The 21,596-nt window shown below is 32.6% G+C and overlaps 1 protein-coding gene across 1 annotated transcript in view; it reads left to right on the top strand.

The window, feature by feature from the left end:
• Positions 1-21,596, top strand: part of IL1RAPL1 (interleukin 1 receptor accessory protein like 1) — a 1,575,275-nt gene that overhangs the window by 230,369 nt on the left and 1,323,310 nt on the right. The window contains exon 2 of the mRNA XM_051985073.1: positions 13,047-13,153. Within this exon, the coding sequence (XP_051841033.1) occupies positions 13,072-13,153 (82 nt within the window). The 5' untranslated portion in view covers positions 13,047-13,071. The remainder of the gene's footprint in view (positions 1-13,046; positions 13,154-21,596) is intronic.

Raw genomic sequence — 21,596 nt, 5'->3', positions numbered from 1 at the left:
AAAGATGACTGAGGTCATGGGCTTAGCTAACAGAAAAGTTTGAGGTTTTTTTGAAAAATAATTATTTCTTATAACTATTAGAAGTCATTGATGGACTCAAGGGGCTGGGGCATTAATAAGCACAATTTCTTTCCACTGAAGGATATTCTCCTCCAGACTCAAACATGTAAAAAGTCAGAATGGGTTCACTCCTTGAAAAGTCTCCAAATTCTTCTTTCATACTGTATGACTCCTTAAACTTCTACCTAGTGCACTGAGCACTATGGCTTAGAGTTTTGGACCACGTCTAACTAAGTTCTCTCCAAAAGATCAGTGGAAAGAAACTCAAAGTATGGGCAAGGTATTTATTTCCCATACATGAAAACAATGTTAAGAATAAAACACAAGCACACATCTAACAGAAACTGTTAAGGGACAGGTCAATTCTCTGAGAGCCTCCACAGCTGTGAATCATAACATCTGAAGGAATTGCAGGGCAGCCTTTGCTGATACAGGTGTTGCAGACTGGGAATGAGATAAATTGGAGGCAGAGGGGAAAGGAGAGAGCTCAGACAACACAATGACCTCTCAGTCAGAGAGGTCAGAGAATAGCAACTGCCTCTCAGTCTCTTTGTATCATCCTCTCACAAGAGGAGATCCATTCTTCAAGTCTGGGTTGGATCTCCAGCAATCTGTCAGGTAGCTCCAGTGTATTCCAATAGAAACAGCTTTTAACAAGTGGTTGCAATAGCTTTTGTTACATTCTCCTAGGAGGTTGATACTTTAGTCTCAATGAAACATGAGACATATTGCAAACGTGCTAAATGGGATTTTTTTGTTTGTTTGTTTCTATTAAGCTCTGAGCTTTCCTTCCCACAGTAGATATCTTCTGGCAATTCATGCAACACTCAGACTCATCCTCTTGTCTGTGATCATCTGCTCCAAGGATGCTAGAGAAGGTGCGAAAGATTTCTTACCTTCTGACCAGTTAAATCCTGTCAAAGGATTGAGAACCACTAAAATTCTCAAACTTAGGAAGTGACTTCTAAGCCTGTATACATCCATCTAAGGACTGGCATTCATTCACTTAAGAACAGAGAAGAATAAATATTACAAGGAGGAAGTCTCAAATTTTGAATTGTCTATTTTTAGACAGGCCATCCCCAGTCATCTTAATCTATGTCTTGCCACTGGACTCAGATGACTCTGGAGGGGAAAGTGAGGCAGGCAACCTTGTCCAGCCCTCCCTCATCTAAATATACTTTACTTACCTGGCACAGCATAACCTTCCTGATATCATGTCCTCTTCAAGAATAAAGGACAAACAACAGTAACAATATGGACTTTAATTGCCATGTGCTTTATAATTCACCATTTCTTCTGGTATGGAGGTAGGGTTATTTTTTCTCCCTCCCTCATAGGACCACAGAAGGGATATTTGCAACACAGAATCCAAGAAAATGCTAGGGAAAGTATCACTCCCTTTTTAAAAGAGTCACTGATTTATTGATTCTTCCTGATCAGTGGCCAAGAAGGGAGTTGTGTCTTCACCTCAAAGCCACAACCACCCACAGGGCTGGCCTATGCTTGTGAGGGTGGGAAACATCAGAGGGTTTCATCATTCCCAGAGTGTCCAAGTGCTGAACATGTGAGACCCTTAAAGTAATGAGAATCAAGGAGGATGATTTTATGCACGCCCCATTTAATGTTTCATTATATTTGGATTGAACTTGTGATCTTGACCTCTTAAGAAAGATGTGAAACTGTCATGCCTTATTCATTCTTCTTTCCCATCCTCCCCAATATCATTATTTTGGCTATAGAGCTTCAACTGTCCACAGGATAAATGTTTTAACTATGAAACCTATGAAGTAGTCATCAAATGCTGAATCTTATTTAATGGAGTCCCACCTCTCTTGGAAGTTGCATTATTTTTCGTATAGGTGAAAGTTCAAAATCAGAACAAATGAATGTAGGTCAGCTTTAGTCAGTAGCCAGATATTGGTTAGAAACTTTCACAAACTGTGCAGATTCATTCTTCCAGGCTTATGTTTAAGCCTGCAGGAGAAGATGATTGAATATTTTGCTTTTCATCACTGGCATTGTCACTTGCCTTATCCAATTTACTGACTTCAGAATCAGGAAACTTTCTTTAGCTAGCCTCTTCACAGTTGAATTACAATGAAGGCTATCATGAATATAAAAGAGGGCAAGGAGAGGAAGATGAACCTGGAAAGTGATAGATATAAGACTAGTATTGTCTTTGTTTTCCTAGTTCTTTTCCTTTACTAAATAGGATGCTTTTCATTTGGGATATCTCCTATAATCAAATAATTCAGCAATTAATGTTCATTACTACATTTTCCTCTCAGTTTCAAAATCAGAGTCATAGCCATTTCAAAGGAAGAACCTAATCCAAGTCTTTTTTTTTTTTTTTTTTTTTTTTTTTTTTTTTTTTTTTTTTTTTTTTTAGTTTGTTATTCATTCAAAGAAACCAAAATGGAGAGAAAGTGTTACTGTGGGAAAAAGTCACTCTTAAATCATAAAATTGTTGTTTTAGTTGTTTTCAATCATGCCCAACTCTTTATGACCTCTTCTGTTGTTGGCTTGGCAAAGAAACTGAAATGCTTTGCCATTTCCTTCTTGAGTTCATTTTTCAGGTGATGAACTGAGGCAAACAAAGTTAAGTGATTTGCCAAGGGTCACAAAGATAGGAAATGCCTGAACCTGGATTTGAATCAGGAAGAGGACCTGGCTCTAGGCCCAGCATTCTATCCACTATGCCAGATAGATGAAGTTCAAATCTCAGCTCTTTCATTTACTAACAGTGGCATGTTTGGGGAATTACTCTATCTTTGGGGTTTTATTTCCTTTAAATGTAAAGCGTCTTGTTTGGACTTGAAATCTCAAAGGTCCCTTCCTCATGAAATAAAGAATAAACTCAAAATCTTAGTGCAGTCTTAAATATAGATGTATTATCTTAGAACTAGGGATTTCCTTATTCCCTTTCCAAACCTCTCTTCACTATCCCATTTTCTGTGCAACTAAGTCAGGAAACTTCAGTTATAGTTGCAATTCTGTGACTGATTTGCCATTGCTTATTTTAAGTTTAAATAGCTTAAAATTGCACTAAATTTTTTATTTACTTTATATTCTCAAACTTTTTGATTCTTTGCTGCCTCGTGACCAATGGCAAGTTAGTTAGCGACAGAAAAAGAACCAGAATTCAAGCCTCCTGACCTCTATTCCTAGAGATACAGCATAATAAGGAAAAACATTAAATGGGAGTCAGAAGACCTCTATTCCTAAATCTCTATTTTACAATGAAATGCTATCTTGGGCAAGTCTTTTTGTCCCTTTTGGATCTTATTTTCTTCCTCTGTTGAAATGATGAAAATGATTGGAATAAATTAATTCCTCTCAATTTTTTTTAAATTACAGGACCACTTAAAAGTTATTCAAGACCCTTCAAAGCATTTTTATTCATATTGGTTATATTTATTGATATTTAGCATATTAGAAATTAAAATGTCTTAATATTATGATGATACTTTGCTGATCTCTTTCAATGGTTCTGGATATTCTTATGAATCCCCAGATCAATTTTTGAAAACCACTGGACTAGATAGTCAACAGGCAATCACAACTTATGTGAAAATGAGGTCTATTACAAGAGAAATCAATGTGCATGTGAAACCCAAAAAGTTCACAATAATGAAGTTATAACACAGAATAGAGGAGAAAACAGAAATCTCCACCTAAAGAGGCATGACATATAGGGGGAAGGAAAGTTAATTAAAGGCAGGAAAAGGACAAAACCCCTTCCAAAAGAAAGTAGCAAGGCAATGTCAAAACTGTTTTCTTTCCCCTTGAGTACTGTTAGACCAGGAAGATGCTTATCTACAAGGGTCCCGGGCTGTACAAGCAGTTTCTTGGCCTAGTACAGACTGGCTGGTAACTTTTTTGACTCCCAGGCACACAAGGAGTCCAGTTTGGTATGTAAATAACAAATGGTGGGAGTGGTGTTCTAGTGTTTCTGGAAAACATGGCAACTCAAAAAAAAAAAAAAAAAAAACAAAAAAAAAAAAACAATTTAAGGACCCCTTAAAATAGCAATGGGTCTCTAAGATTCCTTCAACTTTGATACCCATAGGGTCATAGGATTATAGATATAGAATTGTAATGAATCAATGGATAAAGGAATAGATGGATGGGTGGGGGAAAATTGTAAGTACCTACTATGTGCTAAATTCTAGAAAGCAATGGTAAGAATAAGTTGATTACTTTCCCCAAGGCAAGAGGTAGAAAATCTTGGTAGTGATATATTACAGGTTATTTACTCTAAATCTCTCACTTAAAAGTGGTTGTGACTTGTCTGAAGTAATATAAATAGGAAGCATCAGTGATGATATTTTAGGTCCACAGACTCTGGAACCAGTGCCCTATAATTAGATCCATTGTGCTGAAACCTGATTCTATTAGTGATTATATTTTCTGTTGTGACTGCACTCTAGTACATATCTATAAATGTTAACTAATCTGCATTGTTTCATTATTTCTTTCTATTTCTACCAATATCACCTGGTACTATAGGTTCACAAGGCTCTCATAGAGTATTTGCTATAAACTGGTAATGGAGAATCTGGCATGAAGTTTACTTTTTGGGGAGCTTTGTTTCAGATATTTAAAAAATGGCTTCATTAACACCTGGCCACCAGAGGTACTGTGCATCCAGTCAGCTGATTCTCCCTGGCAGTATTCTCTAGGGTGATAAAAGGCACAGACTTCATCCCCATCTGTGCTTTGGTGGCTCCTGCTATTCTTAATCTTAAAACTGTGCTCTCAGTAACTGAGTAAGTTCAGATTAGGTTTCTATTTAGCAAGCATAGACTTTGTATTCTTTGTAGGAAATAGAGGATGGGAGAAAGCTAGGGTCTTAAAATTGACTTCATCAACCCTTAAAATGAACTAGTAATCTTCCTTCCAAAAAAAAAAAAAGTAGTAGAAATAGTGGTAGTAGTAGTAGTAATAAGAGGAGGAGGAGGAGTAATAGAAGTAGAAGGAGGAAGAGGGGGAGTAAAATTTATGTTACTTAAATGCTTTCATAGCACTTTACAGATGAATTTTCATTTGATCTTCATAACACTTTATTAGATATGTACACTTATTTTCCTCATTTTACAGATGAGGAAACTGAAACTGTGAAGAAATGACTTGCTAAGAATTAGTTACTAAATGCATGTGGCAGAATTCTAACTTGCATCTTCCTGATTCCTGAATGACCCAAACCCTTTGACATGACCTGTCTGGTCCCATAGGAAAAATACTTAATGAAATAGGTGCACATCTCATGCATAGTGATTGTTGAATAAGATTTTTTTTTTCCTTCTTAAACTGGCTGTTTCTGTTTCCTCCCTTGGTACTATCTTTTTAGGCTCAGCAGGTTCTTTGGCTTTCAGAAATTGAGTAAATTGTCGACAAACTGGTCTTCTCGGGAACCTTCACATTCAACTGCTGTTTTAAAATAATTGTATTGAAATTGTTTCTCCCCCCCAAAATTTTTTCTTTGTCCTATCTTATTTGGTTGCCTTGGTTGCCTTTATGGGTGTTCACTTGGTTTCTGATTAAAACCCCATGACACCAAACAAAATATAGGCTTAAGGAAACTTGAATCATCCAAGTTAATATAATTTCATTTTGAAGGTTTTGAAAACACTTATTTTAGTTCCTTTCCAACCTTAGCTCAACTCTGCCCTCCCATGTCAGGCCTTTTCTGAACTTCTAACTTCTAGTGTACTCCCAATTATTTAAAATGTTTTAATACATTTAATATTAACGTCTTTGCCTACAATAATGTACTGTACTTCATTCTTAAGACTGTAAAATTCTTAATTGCAAGGACCCTCACATTTTTTTTTTGTCTTAACCTGGGTTACTCCCTGATACTTAAACAAATGCTGATTGTCACATTGGTAACATTTGGTGCAAGAAATAAAATATGACACATAACGAAGCATAAGTAATCAAATAATATAAGTAGATCAAAAATAGGTTTAGTGATAACATTTTTGGAAAATTGTCTTTGATATAAGAAAACAAATTAATTTCAGTATTTAGGGTGTTTATCAGGAAATTGGTTTCCTGATAATAAGAGATTTATAATAAATCTTCTTCTAAGTTCTGGGAAAGTTGCTGAAGCAGTTTGACCCTTAAGCATTTAAAATGTCTTCAAAGTCAGAGTAGCCCAGGTGGTTCCTATGTGATTGGCTGATTGATCTATTAAGGAAAATTACACTAATTTTCTCCAACCCAACAGTTTAAAGGTTTATAATGTAAGAAGCAATTTTCCCCATGATTAAGTCTGAACTCTATGATTTTTGGGAACTTTATTTAAATTGTTTTTTTAGTTGTTGAGCTTATATGGAATTTAGTTTAACCTCTCCATAGGGAATCTATACCACAAGTTTAACATGCATCATCACATTATGTAAATTGTGTACTCAGAAAAAAAAATATTTTATTTTTGTTAAGCAAAAATGGGCAGTTAATAAATGCTTTTTGATTAAAAGAAAAATAGTTGTTTTCAAGAATAAATTTAGGAATGCCATGTTTTCAAAGTCTAAGAAAAATGTGATATAATAATATTAAGCAAGTATAAACTATTAGTAGAGAAAGTTTTTAGAAATCTAGATCAGAGCCCTTATTTTATAGATGAGGAAACTGAAACTTAGATTGGAGAAATGGGGTGACTTTCCCAAGGTAACAGAGTTATCAAAAAAATATTGTAATAACATAGCATGATGTTATATATGTAAGTATAGTCAGGCTATGATTAGATTTGAGAAATTCTTTGCAGATTCTCTGGTGCAAAAAAAGTCTTATTCAGTAGTCGAGGTATCTGAAATTTCATCTTTTTGGCTATCTTTGTGTATGTGTGTGTGTGTGTGTGTATATATATATATATATATATAATCTTAAGGGATCTCAGTTTTTCAAGAGTATGATTTTAAAATGGCAAGAAGCTATTATCTAAGAGGAAGAAATGACATCTAGTAATACCAAAAGTACCAGTATCTGCCTTTTAACAGGAAAATATGACAAGTAGTTGGGACAAAGCTCTGAATCAGTGGGGCATAGAATAGATGACTAGGAAGAGAAAGGAAGAGGATGTCAGAATACTCAGAGACACAAGGCAAAGAAATTTTGGTAGGCGTGAGATAAAAGGAGAGAGATTCAGAAAGAGAAACTGATAGAGGAAAACAGAATTTTGTACTGATATCTGTTAAGTACTACATTTTATTGCATAAAGTTGAAAAGTTGATTGCTTTAGGATGTTGTGAAGAATCACCTAGGACAACATTTTGGCAGGATATTTCAATTCTGGAAATATGAAGATTCCAGGTACCATGTGGCTGTGTTGTGTGTATTTTGAGGACTCTTGTATACTAAGTTGCCAAGCGCCTTGGGCAGAGACAAAACTGACCATTTGATAAATGATTTTGGTAAATGATTCCTCTTTGAGAATGAAGGAGAAACAACAACCTCTGTGAGGGTAAATGATTACATGTCATGAGGTCATGGACAGATCCATCCTAGATAGTAACTTCAGTGCCTTACTCTACTTTCTGGGCTATATCTGAGTTAGAAGTTGCAAAGGAGGATCATTCATAGATCTGGATTAGGAAGGGATCTCAGATACAAGATAACTAGAATTCCTCACTCTCCAGATGGAGAATGAGGTCCAGGTAGGTTTTATGTTTTGCTTTAATTTATTGAGGTACAAAGTATCAGAGATAGAATTTGAAACTATGTGGGAATTTGAATTCATAAATCTCATGGAGGGAATTACCAAAGAAATACTTCATAGAAAAAAATTATCTTGGAAAGGTGCTAATTTTTTTTGTTTATGGTTTGGATATGCAAGCTTTCTATATATATTAAAATTATATGTATATATGTATCTACCTGTCTTTTATAACTAGTGTACTTTGCAGACATTAAATCACTAGGATTGTATAATGCTAATGTGATATTTATGTTAAAGTTCTGAAATAAATATTTGATTAATTGCTAGTAAATGACTCGCTGTATCCTTAGAAAAAAATGATTTACTCTCTCTCAGAGAGTTTAAGAAGTCTGAACTCACTTCCTATGCATGAACATACTTCAGAAATCTGTACAGAACCCTCTTTCAATCCTTTTCTGCTTTTTTTCTGGATGACCTTATCAGTATCTATGATCTTAATTATCGTCTCTAATTCAGACAATTTCCAAATTGGTATGTTTAGCCCTAGTCTTGTTCTTGAGCTCTAGTCCTACACCATCAATTCCTAATTACACACTTCTAATTAGAATCTCATGTTGTTGTTATTACTGTCATTTCAGTCCTGTCTCACTCTTAGTGACCCCATTTGGGGTTTTCTTGGCAAATATACTAGAGTAGTTTGTCATTTCCATCTTCAAATCATTTTATGAATACAGAACTGAGGGTAACTGGATTGAATGACTTGCCCAGAGTCACTCAGCTAATAACTGTCTGAGGCCAGATATGAACTCAGTAAGACAAATATTTCTGACTTGAGGTATGGTGTTCTATCCATTGTTCCATTTAGATTTTCCAGAAGTCCCTTAGATATCTCAAATGCAAAATATTTCAAGTGGAATTTATTATGCTTTCTCCAAAACTCTCCCTTAGTCCTAAATTTCCTTTATGTGTTAAGAGTAACACTATCTTATTTATCAAAGTTCACAACCTTAGAGTCATCCTGAAATGTTTACTCTTCTTCACTTTTCATGTCATATGAAATTTTGACTAAACTTCTGCAATATGTCTTCCATCACCTGCTCTTTAAGTTATCTTCTCTATACTCTGTACTTTGATCTCCAAATCTTCCTTATTTCCTCTTTCTCATTTATCTGCAACCAAATTGATGTACTTAAAGCACAGATCCAGTCGTATCTTTCTATTGTTCCATTAACTCTGTCTTGCCTCCAGAATTTGATCCCTACTTTACTTCTAAAACCCTAAAAGATCTGGCTCTACCCACACATCAAGGATTACTTCCTATTAGTTAAACTTCCTTTCCTTTAAATTTTGTGGGGGCTTTTGTTTCTTTTTTTTTCCAAATTGGCTTATTTACTTCTCCTTGTATACAATAATTTCTAATGTTTGTGCCTTTAAACAAGTTATCAATTAAGCCTAGAATCCATTTATTCCCCTTGTCTGCCACTTCAAATCCATAGTATCTTTTAAAATACAATCTGAGGAATACTTACTAAAGCAAAGGTAGGGGAACTTTTTTCTGCCAAAGGTCATTTGGATATTTATAACATCATTCACAAGTCATACACAATTATCAACTTAAATTAGCTTCCCATATTTGGACAAACATTTAATTAATTCATCCCTAATGTGATGGCTATAACTGTAGTTGGCTTGGTAGGACCAAGCCAAATGAATTCACATGGGTGGGAGGCCTGATTGTTCTCTACCCCCTAAAGGAAACCTTTCTTAAACTAATTACTAATGTTCTGCTCCCTATCCTAGAAAATGATTTGTATGATTTTGTCTTATGTTTTTATTTATTTATTTATGTCAGGGTTTTTTTTTTTCCCCCCATAGCATGTCAGTTCCTAGAGGACAGGGATTATTTTGTATTGAAAATTGACTAGAAATTGAAAAATTACTTGTTGAATGAATTGAATTAAAAGACAGAATATGCTTTAGTACTTGCTCTGCCATCTTGGATAAGTCATTTAACTTTTGCCATCTATGAAATGAAAAGAATGGATTGAAGACCTTTCATGTCCTTTTCAGCTCTTTATCTATGAATCTCTATTCCTCCTTTATATTTCTATATAGAATGATATAACCTTCCTCTATGCTCTCACATTTTATCTCTGCTACTTGGCAGTTAGATGGAACAATGTATAGCAGGCTGGTCCTGAAGTCAGAATTTGGCCTCAGATACTTGCTGGCTATGTGATCCTGGGATATCCTTATTTCTTTAGTTTCCTCATCTGTCAAGTGAGCAAGAGAAGGCAGTGAAAAAACATCCAGTCAGTATCTCTGCTAAGAAAACCTCAAAGGGGGTCAGGAAAAATTAGATAAGACTAAACAAAAACAAAAACCTTTCTCTTGTCTGAACTTTATACTGAACATCCTGATTCATTCACCTCCTGGGTGAAACAATTCCAGATTAGTTCTAAGTGACTATTCAATTTCTAGCATATTCAAGTCTCTGATAATTTCATAGATATGCATTTGGAGTATGGGGATCCATGGAGATGGGATTTTGTCTATAACATGTGTTTGGGCAATTAAGTGACTTTAGTAGTTAGAGCACTGAGTTTGGAGTTAGGAAGACTTGAGTTGAAATCCAGTTTCAGACATTTCCCCCCATGTAACCCTGGATTAGTCTGTTTCTTCATCTGGGAGATGAGGATAATAGCATTTCCTTTTCAGGAGTATTGTGAAAATGAAATGAGATAATCTTTAAATTGCTTAGCAAAGTGTCAGGTCCTTAATAAAAATGAATTTGTGTTTCTTTTCTTTATACCTGTAAGTGATAGGCACTCACTCACAAAATGGTACTGACAGCAACTTCAAAACATCCAGATTTTAGAAGTCAGTGTGATATTACATTGGATATGTTTTCTTTTTTCCTTTTCCAAGTATGCAAGAAGTCTTCATATGCATCTAATTTATATTCAGTACATTACTAAAGGCAAATAGAGATAGTGCTATTCCCAGTTTGCAGATTAAGAAACTGAGATAAAAGGTGGTAGAACTTCCCCAAAGTCAAAATAACACAGTAACATTTCCAACTATGTTCTCTATTCATTTGACTAAAATTTCTTACAGAATTTAAAGTTATTGCTTGTTATATATGAATGACTCAGTGATGAAATAAAATACCAAAAGGAATATTACATTAAGAGGCAGAGTTCTACTTTTGACTTTTATCAACTGACCTTTTCTTTTTGCTATCCACAAATTGCTAACACTTTTAGGTGAGTAATATTCTTATGCCTCAAAAGTATGATAGCACATGGGGATATAAAGTTTTTGGATAAAAATTCAAACCATGAAATAGTTATCTCACAGTCTTTCGTAGTTATTTATATTTTATCTGTCCTTGTGTTTAATATGATGCAATTTTACCTTACAGAGGTGATATGAGGCTTAATTTATGTTGACTAAGATTTTAAATCCTTAAAATAAGAATGCTCAATCTTTTTATTATTATTTTTAAAAAATATTCAAAGGAATGGGTTATTCAATTATGGTTTAACTTTTTTTTTCCAATTTAATACTATTTTGATTTATTTAAATGTTTAAAATACTCTTGGACTCTAACACATCCTTTTGGAAATAAAATGAAAATATTATTTTGGACAAGAATAAAGTACTTAGATACTTTCACAGGGAGTATTTGCTGGAGGATCTTGCTGTGCAGAGTTAGATCCTGTACCTCCCTGGGCAGCATTTATTAGACTCACACTGAGAGAGGAGCTGACTCTTGCTGCTAAACTGAAGACTGAAGATATCAACTTCAGGCTTTCCTGCAGTCACAGTTAGTGCAGTGGCTGAGAAATGGGATTTTGGTCTTAGGAATGCATGACTCAGGTTTGTAATAGAATGTGGCACAGTTTGGTGTATGTGCTTGATAAAATTTCATGCTTTAACTAGACTTCCTCCATTTGTTTCATTATGTAAGTATTGAAAGTTTTGAGGCAGAAAATTCAAACTGGAAAGCTTTGCAAGTTTTTGTCTTTAGAGAAATTCTTATGTCTCAGTGATTTAGATCTTCATTTTTTTGACCTCCTCACATTATGTTTTAGTAATAATAGATTGTAAGGATGGTAGTGACCCTTTGTAAATAAAAAACTGTTTTTTTTTCCCTTAGTGAACTTAAATATGTTCTAACAGCATGTATGAAGTCAAATTAACAACTTAAAACCTTGGAAGAATATAAGTATTATGTCTCCAGGAGGAAGAAAAAAAGCAAATAAACAACAAAAAAGTGACTGTCAAACTACTCTTTCCAGCATTCACATCTTTAATAAAGATATAATTATAGTCATTGAAAGTTTGATGTTATTCCTTTTCAAATGTCTTGAAAAGAAAACATGCTGTCGAGTTCACAATACATTTGAACTGTTCTATCAGGTTCCTTTTAAAGAATCCTTTCCTTTGAACTATACCTAGTCTTTTTCATTTTTTTAAAATTCCCTAAGGATGACAATGACCATTTTAGTTAATTACAACTGATGTGTTTTTCCTTTCTAAAATGTAGGCTCTGGGTTCTTTAGTATCCCTCTGAGAGCACTATAAATGAGAAGACGATACTATATCTGTCTGCAACTATCACAGAGAAAGTGGACATTTCTTTCAATGGGGACAGCAGCCCTTTTTTTTTTTTTTTTTTTTTTTTTTTTTTTTTTTTTTACATTTTTAACTCTTAAAGCAGTCTTTTCTGGATGGATGCTTAGGATAACTATGTAATAAATGCTAACTACTTCCAGGCATTATGCTAACCATTTTACAAATATTATCTCATTTAATTTTATAGTTTTGAAATATGAAGGTACTGAATTAACTAAGTCATAGGTGGCACAGATTTTATTTTTTTTCTCTTTAACCATAAAGATCATACTAAATACAATAATCTTTTATTACAGAGTAAAATATTTTAAAATCAATGGCAGTATTTGCTACTTTTCTTTTAAAAATCCATCTCAATGGTGATTTTAAAGGGAGTCTAACATGTATAAATAGAGTTGTGCTCCCTGAAACAGAAAGTTCTTATCCTCAAGTGAATATAAGCCTTTAATGCATTCTTTTTGGCTAGATTGAGTTATTCTTCAGTCATTTCAAGATTGTTATTTTCTGAATTAATTTAGGAACCACTGCTTGATGCTGAGGTGGGGGACAGATGACATTTATACTGTTTGATTTTAGAGAATTTGATTACCAGATCTTTATTTCTACAAAAATCACTACAATAAGGCTTAGAACAGTCTTAGTTTTGCTTTAATTTCTATCTCTTTTGTTTCTGTTTTAGGAAACAGCCTTTTAAGAGCTGGAAAATGAAAGCTCCAATTCCACACTTGATTCTTTTATATGCCACATTCACTCAGAGCTTGAAGGTTGTGACCAAAAGAGGTTCAGGTAGGTCAGTTTGTATTACCGTCTCCACACTTGGAGTATTCCTTGGAATCATGTAATGTTCATTCTGATGGTGATGATAGTAATGTCCATGATGATGACAGTGGTAATATTCTTGCATATGAGATTTTTTTTCTGAGATTGTGAAATTAAAGACTAAATTTCCCTCTTTTGAAGTTTGTCTCTAATTCAGGGAAAATTCGTTTAAGCATGGAATGAACTACTTAGAGCTCAGATTAAGATAAATCATCAAAATGTCACTCTGGCTTCATTGGAATATAGTAATACAAAGGAGAATACTCTTATGGATAATGTTTGTTCTGGAATATTTTTATATATCTGAAAATGATTCTTATATACAATACTTATTTTTAAAAGCATTTATACATGATGTAATTTTACTGGGGTATAAAATATTAATATCTATTTGACTTTCAAGAGTCTTATTTTAAATATCAGTAACTTGCTGGGACAGATTTTTTTTAAGCTTAGTCTTCAGGTAATTTATATGAATTAAAAATTAGAATAAGAATTATATCTATTAACAACAAGCATTGGAAATAACAATTTAATAAGTAGTTACACATAAATTAATATAAAAAGAAAGTATTAAAAGTATATAATTTTAAAATTTAAAGAAAATACTTCTTTAGTAATGAATGGATTGATTATTATATAATGACCAAACCCATATACATTGGGTTTTGTGGAAGAAAAATTAATATCAGCAATTTTAGATTTAAAAAATTTTAAGACAACAATCATTCTCAATTAAAAAACTACGAGGGATTAAATAGTAACTGGTGACTGATTAACTGTTATATGATGCTATAAGGTTCTATTTCCTTTCATATTTCCTAGAAGTACTGTACATAATTATGTTCAGTAATTTGACATATAGGGTAGAGTGAAGAGTGGCTCTTTAACTGGAAGCAACACTGTTAGAAAATTACTGGGCTCCTAAAAAGTAATGAGGAAATTTCGAAAGCTTTTTGTAGTATTAATTTAATCTATACTGGTATGAATCTCAAGTTATTTTTTCCCCACAAGTAATTTATCAAAATGAAAATAATATATTCTAAATAGAAATGTGATTAGTATATTTTTACAGGCTTGTTGAGTGTGTATAAAGAAGAGTGTTTCAATCCTTAATTTTCTGAGCTTCAATTTAGTTTTCTGTTGACATATATTAGGAAATAGAATTTTCAATAAAAATGTTCTAATAGAAAACAAGTCTCCAGGTACAAGTTATCCTTCTTTGACAACAACTTGGACTTTCAAAGTGATTATTGATTTGTATGATATTTTAGACTAACAGTGAGAAACATATAGTTAGAGCTTATTAAGGGGCACCATAGTGCAATGGAAGAGTTTTGGATTTGGATTGGAAGAATCTGCATCTGATTAAGCATTCATCTTTCATTTGTAACCTTTTCCAGGTAACTTGAATTTCGTTTGTTATCTGTAAAGTAATATTATTGAACTAGATGACCTAGATCTTTCCTTCCAACTCTCAATCTCTGATCTTATAACTAGAAATATGAAGGATTTTACTTTAGTTATATATTTCTCATGCATAGTCCTATCTCCTTCCCTAGACTGCAAGTAATTCATTATGTTAAACATATGCAATTCTTCTATATGTATCACTACATTTATCATGCTGCATAAGAAAAATATCAAAAGGGAAAAAATGAGAAAGACAAAAACAAGTAAGCAAACAACAATAAAAAGGTGAAAATATTGTGTTTTGATCTACATTTAGTCCCCATAGACTTCTCTCTGAATGTGGATGTCTCTTTCCATCATAAGACAATTGGAATTGCATTGAATTACCTCAACCAATGTGATAAATTAAAGCTATTAGATAACATATATGAATACATCACAATTTGTTCTATGCTTCTTTCATTTTGTGTTTGAGACTGAACAAATATCTCCAAGCATCTGTTATTATCTCTTTGGAAATTAGAAGTTTGAGAAGCCATATTGTTATTTTCTATATAAGAGGATATACTTTTAATATCATTCATATTGTACTGATGTCCCTGAGGAGAACATGAACTTGTACTAGATATTGAAGTAATTAGAAGTAACTAGATATGGAGATCCTGTGTCAAATCCCTTTGCATTCTCTATGGGACTCAGTTTCATCAAGATACATTTAAGTTTTAAATTGATTATTTGATGGTTCCCTTTTTAAATTTTGGATTTCTCTATTTTGTATCCATTTCTCCTACTTCCTAAAGTTCCTTGTCTTTAGAAAAGTAGTTGGGTAGTTGAATTAAAAAGTAGGTCAAGAGACAGAAGTCATAATTTCAGTTATCATTTGTATGCTAAGAAAAATATCAAAAGGGAAAAGACAAAAGGGAAAGACAAACAGCATCCCAACTTTGAAAATAATAATAATAATGTTATCTTTCTGTCATGCCCAATCTACAAAAATTAGTGACACCTAACCTGCAAACCACACACACACGCACACACACACACACACACACACACACACACACACAGTCTTGAGAAAATAAAACGCAATAGAGAAAACATTACCAATTATCATCTATTACCAACAATGACAAAAACAACTCTTTTTGTTGTATAGTTTTGCCTGCAAGTTCGGGAGGCTATAAAATGACTATGTCACATTCCATCTCATTGAGTTCTAACTTTATATTTCCACTTATTTTAGAATCAAATAATGAAACATAATTCAAAACTTCGTGGTCTTTAGTCTTTATATATCTGTTAATAATATCATGGTATTTTATTTCCTTATGATTATTGAAATCTTTATCTTAAATATGTTTAGTAATAAAGAATAATTATGATACAGTGTAACTTGTAAATTTATACTGATTAAAAGTTTATTTGTTATTTTCATAATAATATTCATAGAAGAATAAAGATTTTGCTTTAGATTTTTAACACATGGTCACTTCATAGACAATAAGAATTAGATATTTGTTATTCATTAACAGTTTTAATTTGAAACAATAGGAGATCTCTGTACCCATGTTGGGGATGCATTTCTTTTTGTCACATTGGATTACTCCCCCGTTGCTATTAATTTAAGAAACAAATTAGAAATGTAATAGACCAGTTATAGCTTTTATGGTCTTCTTGATGGAGGTATTAAGGGGGGAAAAACTATGAAGTTTTCATGAACTCTTTATGGACTTTTAAGTCCATATATTTATGAAATGTTTGAGAATTACAATGAGTATTATTCTTCTTGGGTTGTATAAGGATTTAGAAATAAAACCTTTTTCATTATCCATGGAAACATTTACAGTCTTCTTTACTGAACAGATTTTGTCATAAGGTAATTGTAGCTTTGGCTTTTAGTTTTTATAAGGAGTATTTATAAGAAAAGGCAAAGATGATCCTATAATTGTGGAAAGTAGGGTTGTTATTATTTGTAGAATGTTTTAAAAGAAACATATATAAAGAAAATATATATTTGGTAAATACTATATCTTTAAAATTTATCATACATGCACATATCTTTAGAATGTCTTTTATCATTTTAAAGTTTTTTTCTTAAAAATACTGGTATAAATTCTTTTGTATCATCTTCACTTTTGAAAATATTCTTCCCAGTTCTTTACTTAGTCAAGCAGTCAGTAAGCATTTATAAAGCAGTCTAGTGCACATGTAAAAAGAATATGGGGGCCTGGAAAAGAGTGAGAAATTGAAGATGAAATCTAAGTTGTGAATCTAAGAGATGGTGCTGGGTTGATGTTATAATAATAGGGAAGTTCAGAAGAGGGGAAAGTTTGGAGGGGAAGATGATGAGTTCAGTTTTGAACATATTGAGTTTAAGATGTCTGCAGCATAAACAATTCAAAATGTCCCATAGGCATCTGAAGATGCAGGACTAGAAGTCAGAAAGACATTACAGCTGATGGAGTAGATTTGAAAATCATTAGCATACAAATGATAACTGAAACTATGAGAGCCGATGAGACCACCTAATGAAATAACTTAGAAGAGAAGGTACAGAACAAAGCCCCAGGAGAAACCTATAATTATCAAGTGTACCCTAAATGAAGATCCAGCAAAGGTGACTGAGAAGAAATGTTCAGAGAGGTAAAAAGAGAACCAAGATAAAATAGAGTCAGAGAAGCCTGGAGAAAAGAGAATATAGAAAAGAGAAATAGTAGTAACAATATTGTCAAAGATTACATAGAGGCTAAAGAAGATATAGAATGAGAAGAAGTCATTAGATCTGGCAATTAAGAGATTAGGAACTTTGAAGTGAAGATTTTTAGTTGAAAGACGATATCAGAAACCAAATTGTGGAGAGTAAAGAGAATAGTGATAGGAAATGGATACATTGCTTACAGACAATCTTTTCAGGGAGTTTTCAAACTACAAAAGCTAAGAGATAGGAAATGATAGCTGGCATGGATGAATGATTCAATGTCTGGTACCCCAACACCCATACATTTATTTTGTTATTTCCATTGGGTTCCCAATTCTTTTACTAGTTTCTTCAATAACTCACTAACCAAATGAGAAAATCTAGGATTATATTCCCTAGGCTAATAGATGACTGCTACCAGAATTTTGATTGTGATGGATTGAACAAACGCATCAAGGGATTTTTAAAAAGCCATTCATTTTAGCAAAGAAAAAAGGAAGATGCTAAAATATATTTTGGCAGAATCAAGGAAAGCATCAAATGAATTTGATAGTACATGCAATGTTGCATAATCATAGTCTTTGACCTTTGTAAAGAATGGAGAAGAAAGTAAATGCATGTATCTTAACTAGGCTTTTAAGCAAACATGTGAATCTATTTTACTTTCTAGTTTCTATTGTATCTGAAGATAAGAATCCTTACTCTAGGTGCTAACATTCAGTTATTTTGGAACAGATATTTGTCCTAGTCATGTATTTAGTAATGCTTTATTAGAAGGATTGAAAATGCATGTTTGGTGAGAAACACATATGAAATGATGTAGAGGGAAGTAAGAAAAAACAATAGAATAATATAAACAATGACTACAATGATAAAAATAAAATAATGCTAATATGACAGCCAGAATCAGATTAATTACAATGATTAATCTTAGATTCTGAGAAGAGATAGTGAAATGTTCTTTCCTGGTCATCTCCTCACCAAGCCTCCTATATCATCATCCTACCTTGTACAATCTTAAATTTGCCTCCTAGGTTCTCACCTAGAGAACCCCACTTCTCACCCCACTTCTCCTAAACCAACAGATAAGCTTTGTCCTTATCTGGCCCCAAACAAGGCCACCAATTCACTACCTGGCCATCCCTTTGCCATGCTGTCTATACTCTGGAGATTATTATCTTCTCCCTCCCATACTCACCTCCTGGTTTACTTCCATGTGTTCCCTTTTATCTTATCTTTTTCAGAAGTAGGTTTCCATGTTGTTTTCTATACATCTATAGATCCATACTGCCATGAAAAAAACCTCCCTCATACACATTTTGAAGCTCTTTTTTACTGTACTATCTTCCCCCATTAGAATGTAAATTCTTTGAAGGCAAGAACTATTTTGTTTTCTTATACTATCTTTTTCTTTTATATGCTGCCAGTCACATAATAAATGTTTCAGAAATTGTGTGTGTGTGTGTGTGTGTGTGTATAAAATGTAGCACAAAATTTTAGACATCTACTTTCTCAAATAATTTTGTCTTGTTATAAAACAATATCAGATTTAATGATGTGGAGCCATTGTTGGGGGAAAGGTTGTTTTAGTAAATGATTATGTAAAAATAAAATATATCAATAAAGCTTTTGAAAATGCATATTCAGAGGTCAACTTCACTATTATTACAAGAAGTCATGTTTTACAAACATCGTTTAACTCTGTTACCCATTTTTTGGTCTATCTTAATCTCTATAAGTAATGGAGACTAAGGAAATTAAAATAAGATTATAAGCATCATGTTAAGGGAAAATATGAACAACACAATAACTTCTAATCATACAGTGGTTCAGAGGTACTGTATTTGTATGCAAAAGATATAGAGTCAGATTCCTGACTCTAATTAGCCAAATGATCAAGTAAATCATATAATTTCTCTGGGTCTGAGCTACAAATTTTCATCATTAAAATGATAGTGTTTGATTAGAGGAGCTAGAAATTATCTGAATCTATGATGCAATGTTCCAGTGACAAAAGGTTGATGTAAATAGACAATTTTTTCTTGACATTTTATAAATTTAGAGAAAACTCAATGGTGAGACCTTGATTGTTATAAGGTTGTTGTTGTTTTTGTATATTTATTATTATTATTTGTTTGTTTGCCACATTTTACCCGAACCATGGAGATTGTGTTCTGTATATTTTCAAGTTACATTATCCTGTATTCATTATGACTTTTGAATACTTTATCCTTTTTTCTGTATGTGTTGGTGTGTGTGTGTGTGTGTGTGTGTGTGTGTGTGTGTGTGTGTGTAGCCAGATGCATTCAGTTTAGATGCATTCATTGATGGTTAAAAGGGAATTAGTAAATATTCTATTTTCTTCTGAAAAAAGATACATATTTAGAAAGAGGCCAAAAGGAAAAGTAAATATGTTGTGATGGAGTAGATGAACAAGTTCTTTAATTACTCATTAGTATTCACTGTAATTGCTAGAGGATTTTTCTTTCCTAAGAACTTTGACTTAAAAATAGATAAATCTGGAATATAGCAATGAATATGTTCACAATAGTTGGAAGATGCTTTTCTTCTCATTGGATGTCATTTTCATTTTCTATGGATATATAGACTATAAATCTAAATGACAGCTCTCTGTGAAGAGAATTTGGTATTTGAATACAAAGGATGAGTGGTGGAAGCTTTAACCTGAACTGCAGCCCTTTTCTATAGGAATTTTTTTTAAAAGGAAAGAAAGTACTTTAAAAAAATTTTAAATACAATATTCTTTTAGAAGGAATAACATCCAATTTCAAGGATAATGCCAACATTATAACTTTCATATTAATTACACACATTTCTGTTTTAGTAGCAGCATTGCTTTTACATAGTTTTATTCAGTGACAATTCCTGATTCTATATTATATGTTTTTGATGGATATCTTTGAAGTTTAGGTGAAGATTCCTCAGAATATAACCATGGTGAACAAACAAAGGTAAATTAAAGGCATTCAAAGAAATGTACCACATAAAATGAGGAGGAATTGATATATAATACAATTAAGGAATACAGGAAAAAATAGAAATAAGATTATATATTACTCAGAAATATTAATTAGAGGAAGGGAAATATTATTTTACCACTCCAGATAGATTTCATGTTAGTTAGAAATACAATTCAAATGTCTAAAAGACAACCATATAAAACTTCCTTGAAAATAATTTTGAAGATATACTTTAAAGATATATAAAACATGTGAAAGATAACATAAAAGAACTAAATCATTGCCTCATAAATAAATGTCATGCTCTATAGACATTTTTGTTGTGATAGAATTTGATAAGTAATGGCTTATTATAGAAACATAATATAATAGATTTGGATCTGGAAAAGACTTTAATGGAGACAATAAAACTGAATTTTATGTTGTTACTGAACAATATTTCTTTAAAATGTGCCAAATGTATTATTCAGATAAAAGCTTTACTAAAGTTAAATGAGAATATAGATAAGAGGTCATCAATTATAATATGAAGAACTTGGCGTATTAGCTGTTGAATAAAGGCCAAATGTACTGCACAGGTTACTGTTTAAGGTGATATTTAAGTTTACATTTTCTTGCTATATTCTTGCTAGTTATAGATTTTCCTTTTAGTACAAAGCAGAGCTACTCTGTTAAGAAAACGAAATTGAACTGATTAAAACTGAGGAAATCATATTTTCATTACATGCCAAAATGATTTATGTACATTAATTCTCTTGAGCATTACTAAGAGATAATCAGTTTAATTCTATGTGTTTATGAGACAAATAAATCCCTTAATCTTTCCCTTTTATTACATTGCTATGTGTAAACTCTCCATTTGTAAAATGTGCCAAAATGGAAGAAGCTTTTATATTTTGTTTTGCTTTTTTATGGTTTCTTTAGGAATAGTTTAAAATTTCAAGTTCTTGGGATTTTGCTTCTTTTCTAGTTTAATTTTAAAGTAGAGGAAAACATCATTCACTCCTGTTTGGGGAAAAAAAAAAAAAACAAACCAAAATAACAACAACAACAACAAGCTGCCTCTTCTATTCTCCAGTTAATTTAATATACCTTAATAGAGAAAGTTTTATGATACTGACATGTCAATTGTTTTATAATCTTGAAAGTATACATGTATAGTAATACTCCATAACTATTCATTTGCAATGAGACTCTTGGATAGATTCCCAAGAACCCTCACTGAGATGAAATGAGGATCTTGAGGAAATAGGAGAATGAATATCCCTTTCTCACTCCTCATTTCCATAATCATTAAGGGACCTCTTCTCCTACATAC

This window comes from Antechinus flavipes, chromosome 3, assembly GCF_016432865.1.
Source record: "Antechinus flavipes isolate AdamAnt ecotype Samford, QLD, Australia chromosome 3, AdamAnt_v2, whole genome shotgun sequence".
Taxonomy (NCBI): Eukaryota; Metazoa; Chordata; class Mammalia; order Dasyuromorphia; family Dasyuridae; genus Antechinus; species Antechinus flavipes.
Note: the sequence above shows the minus strand (reverse complement) of the source record. Positions and strands in the feature narration are given on the sequence as shown.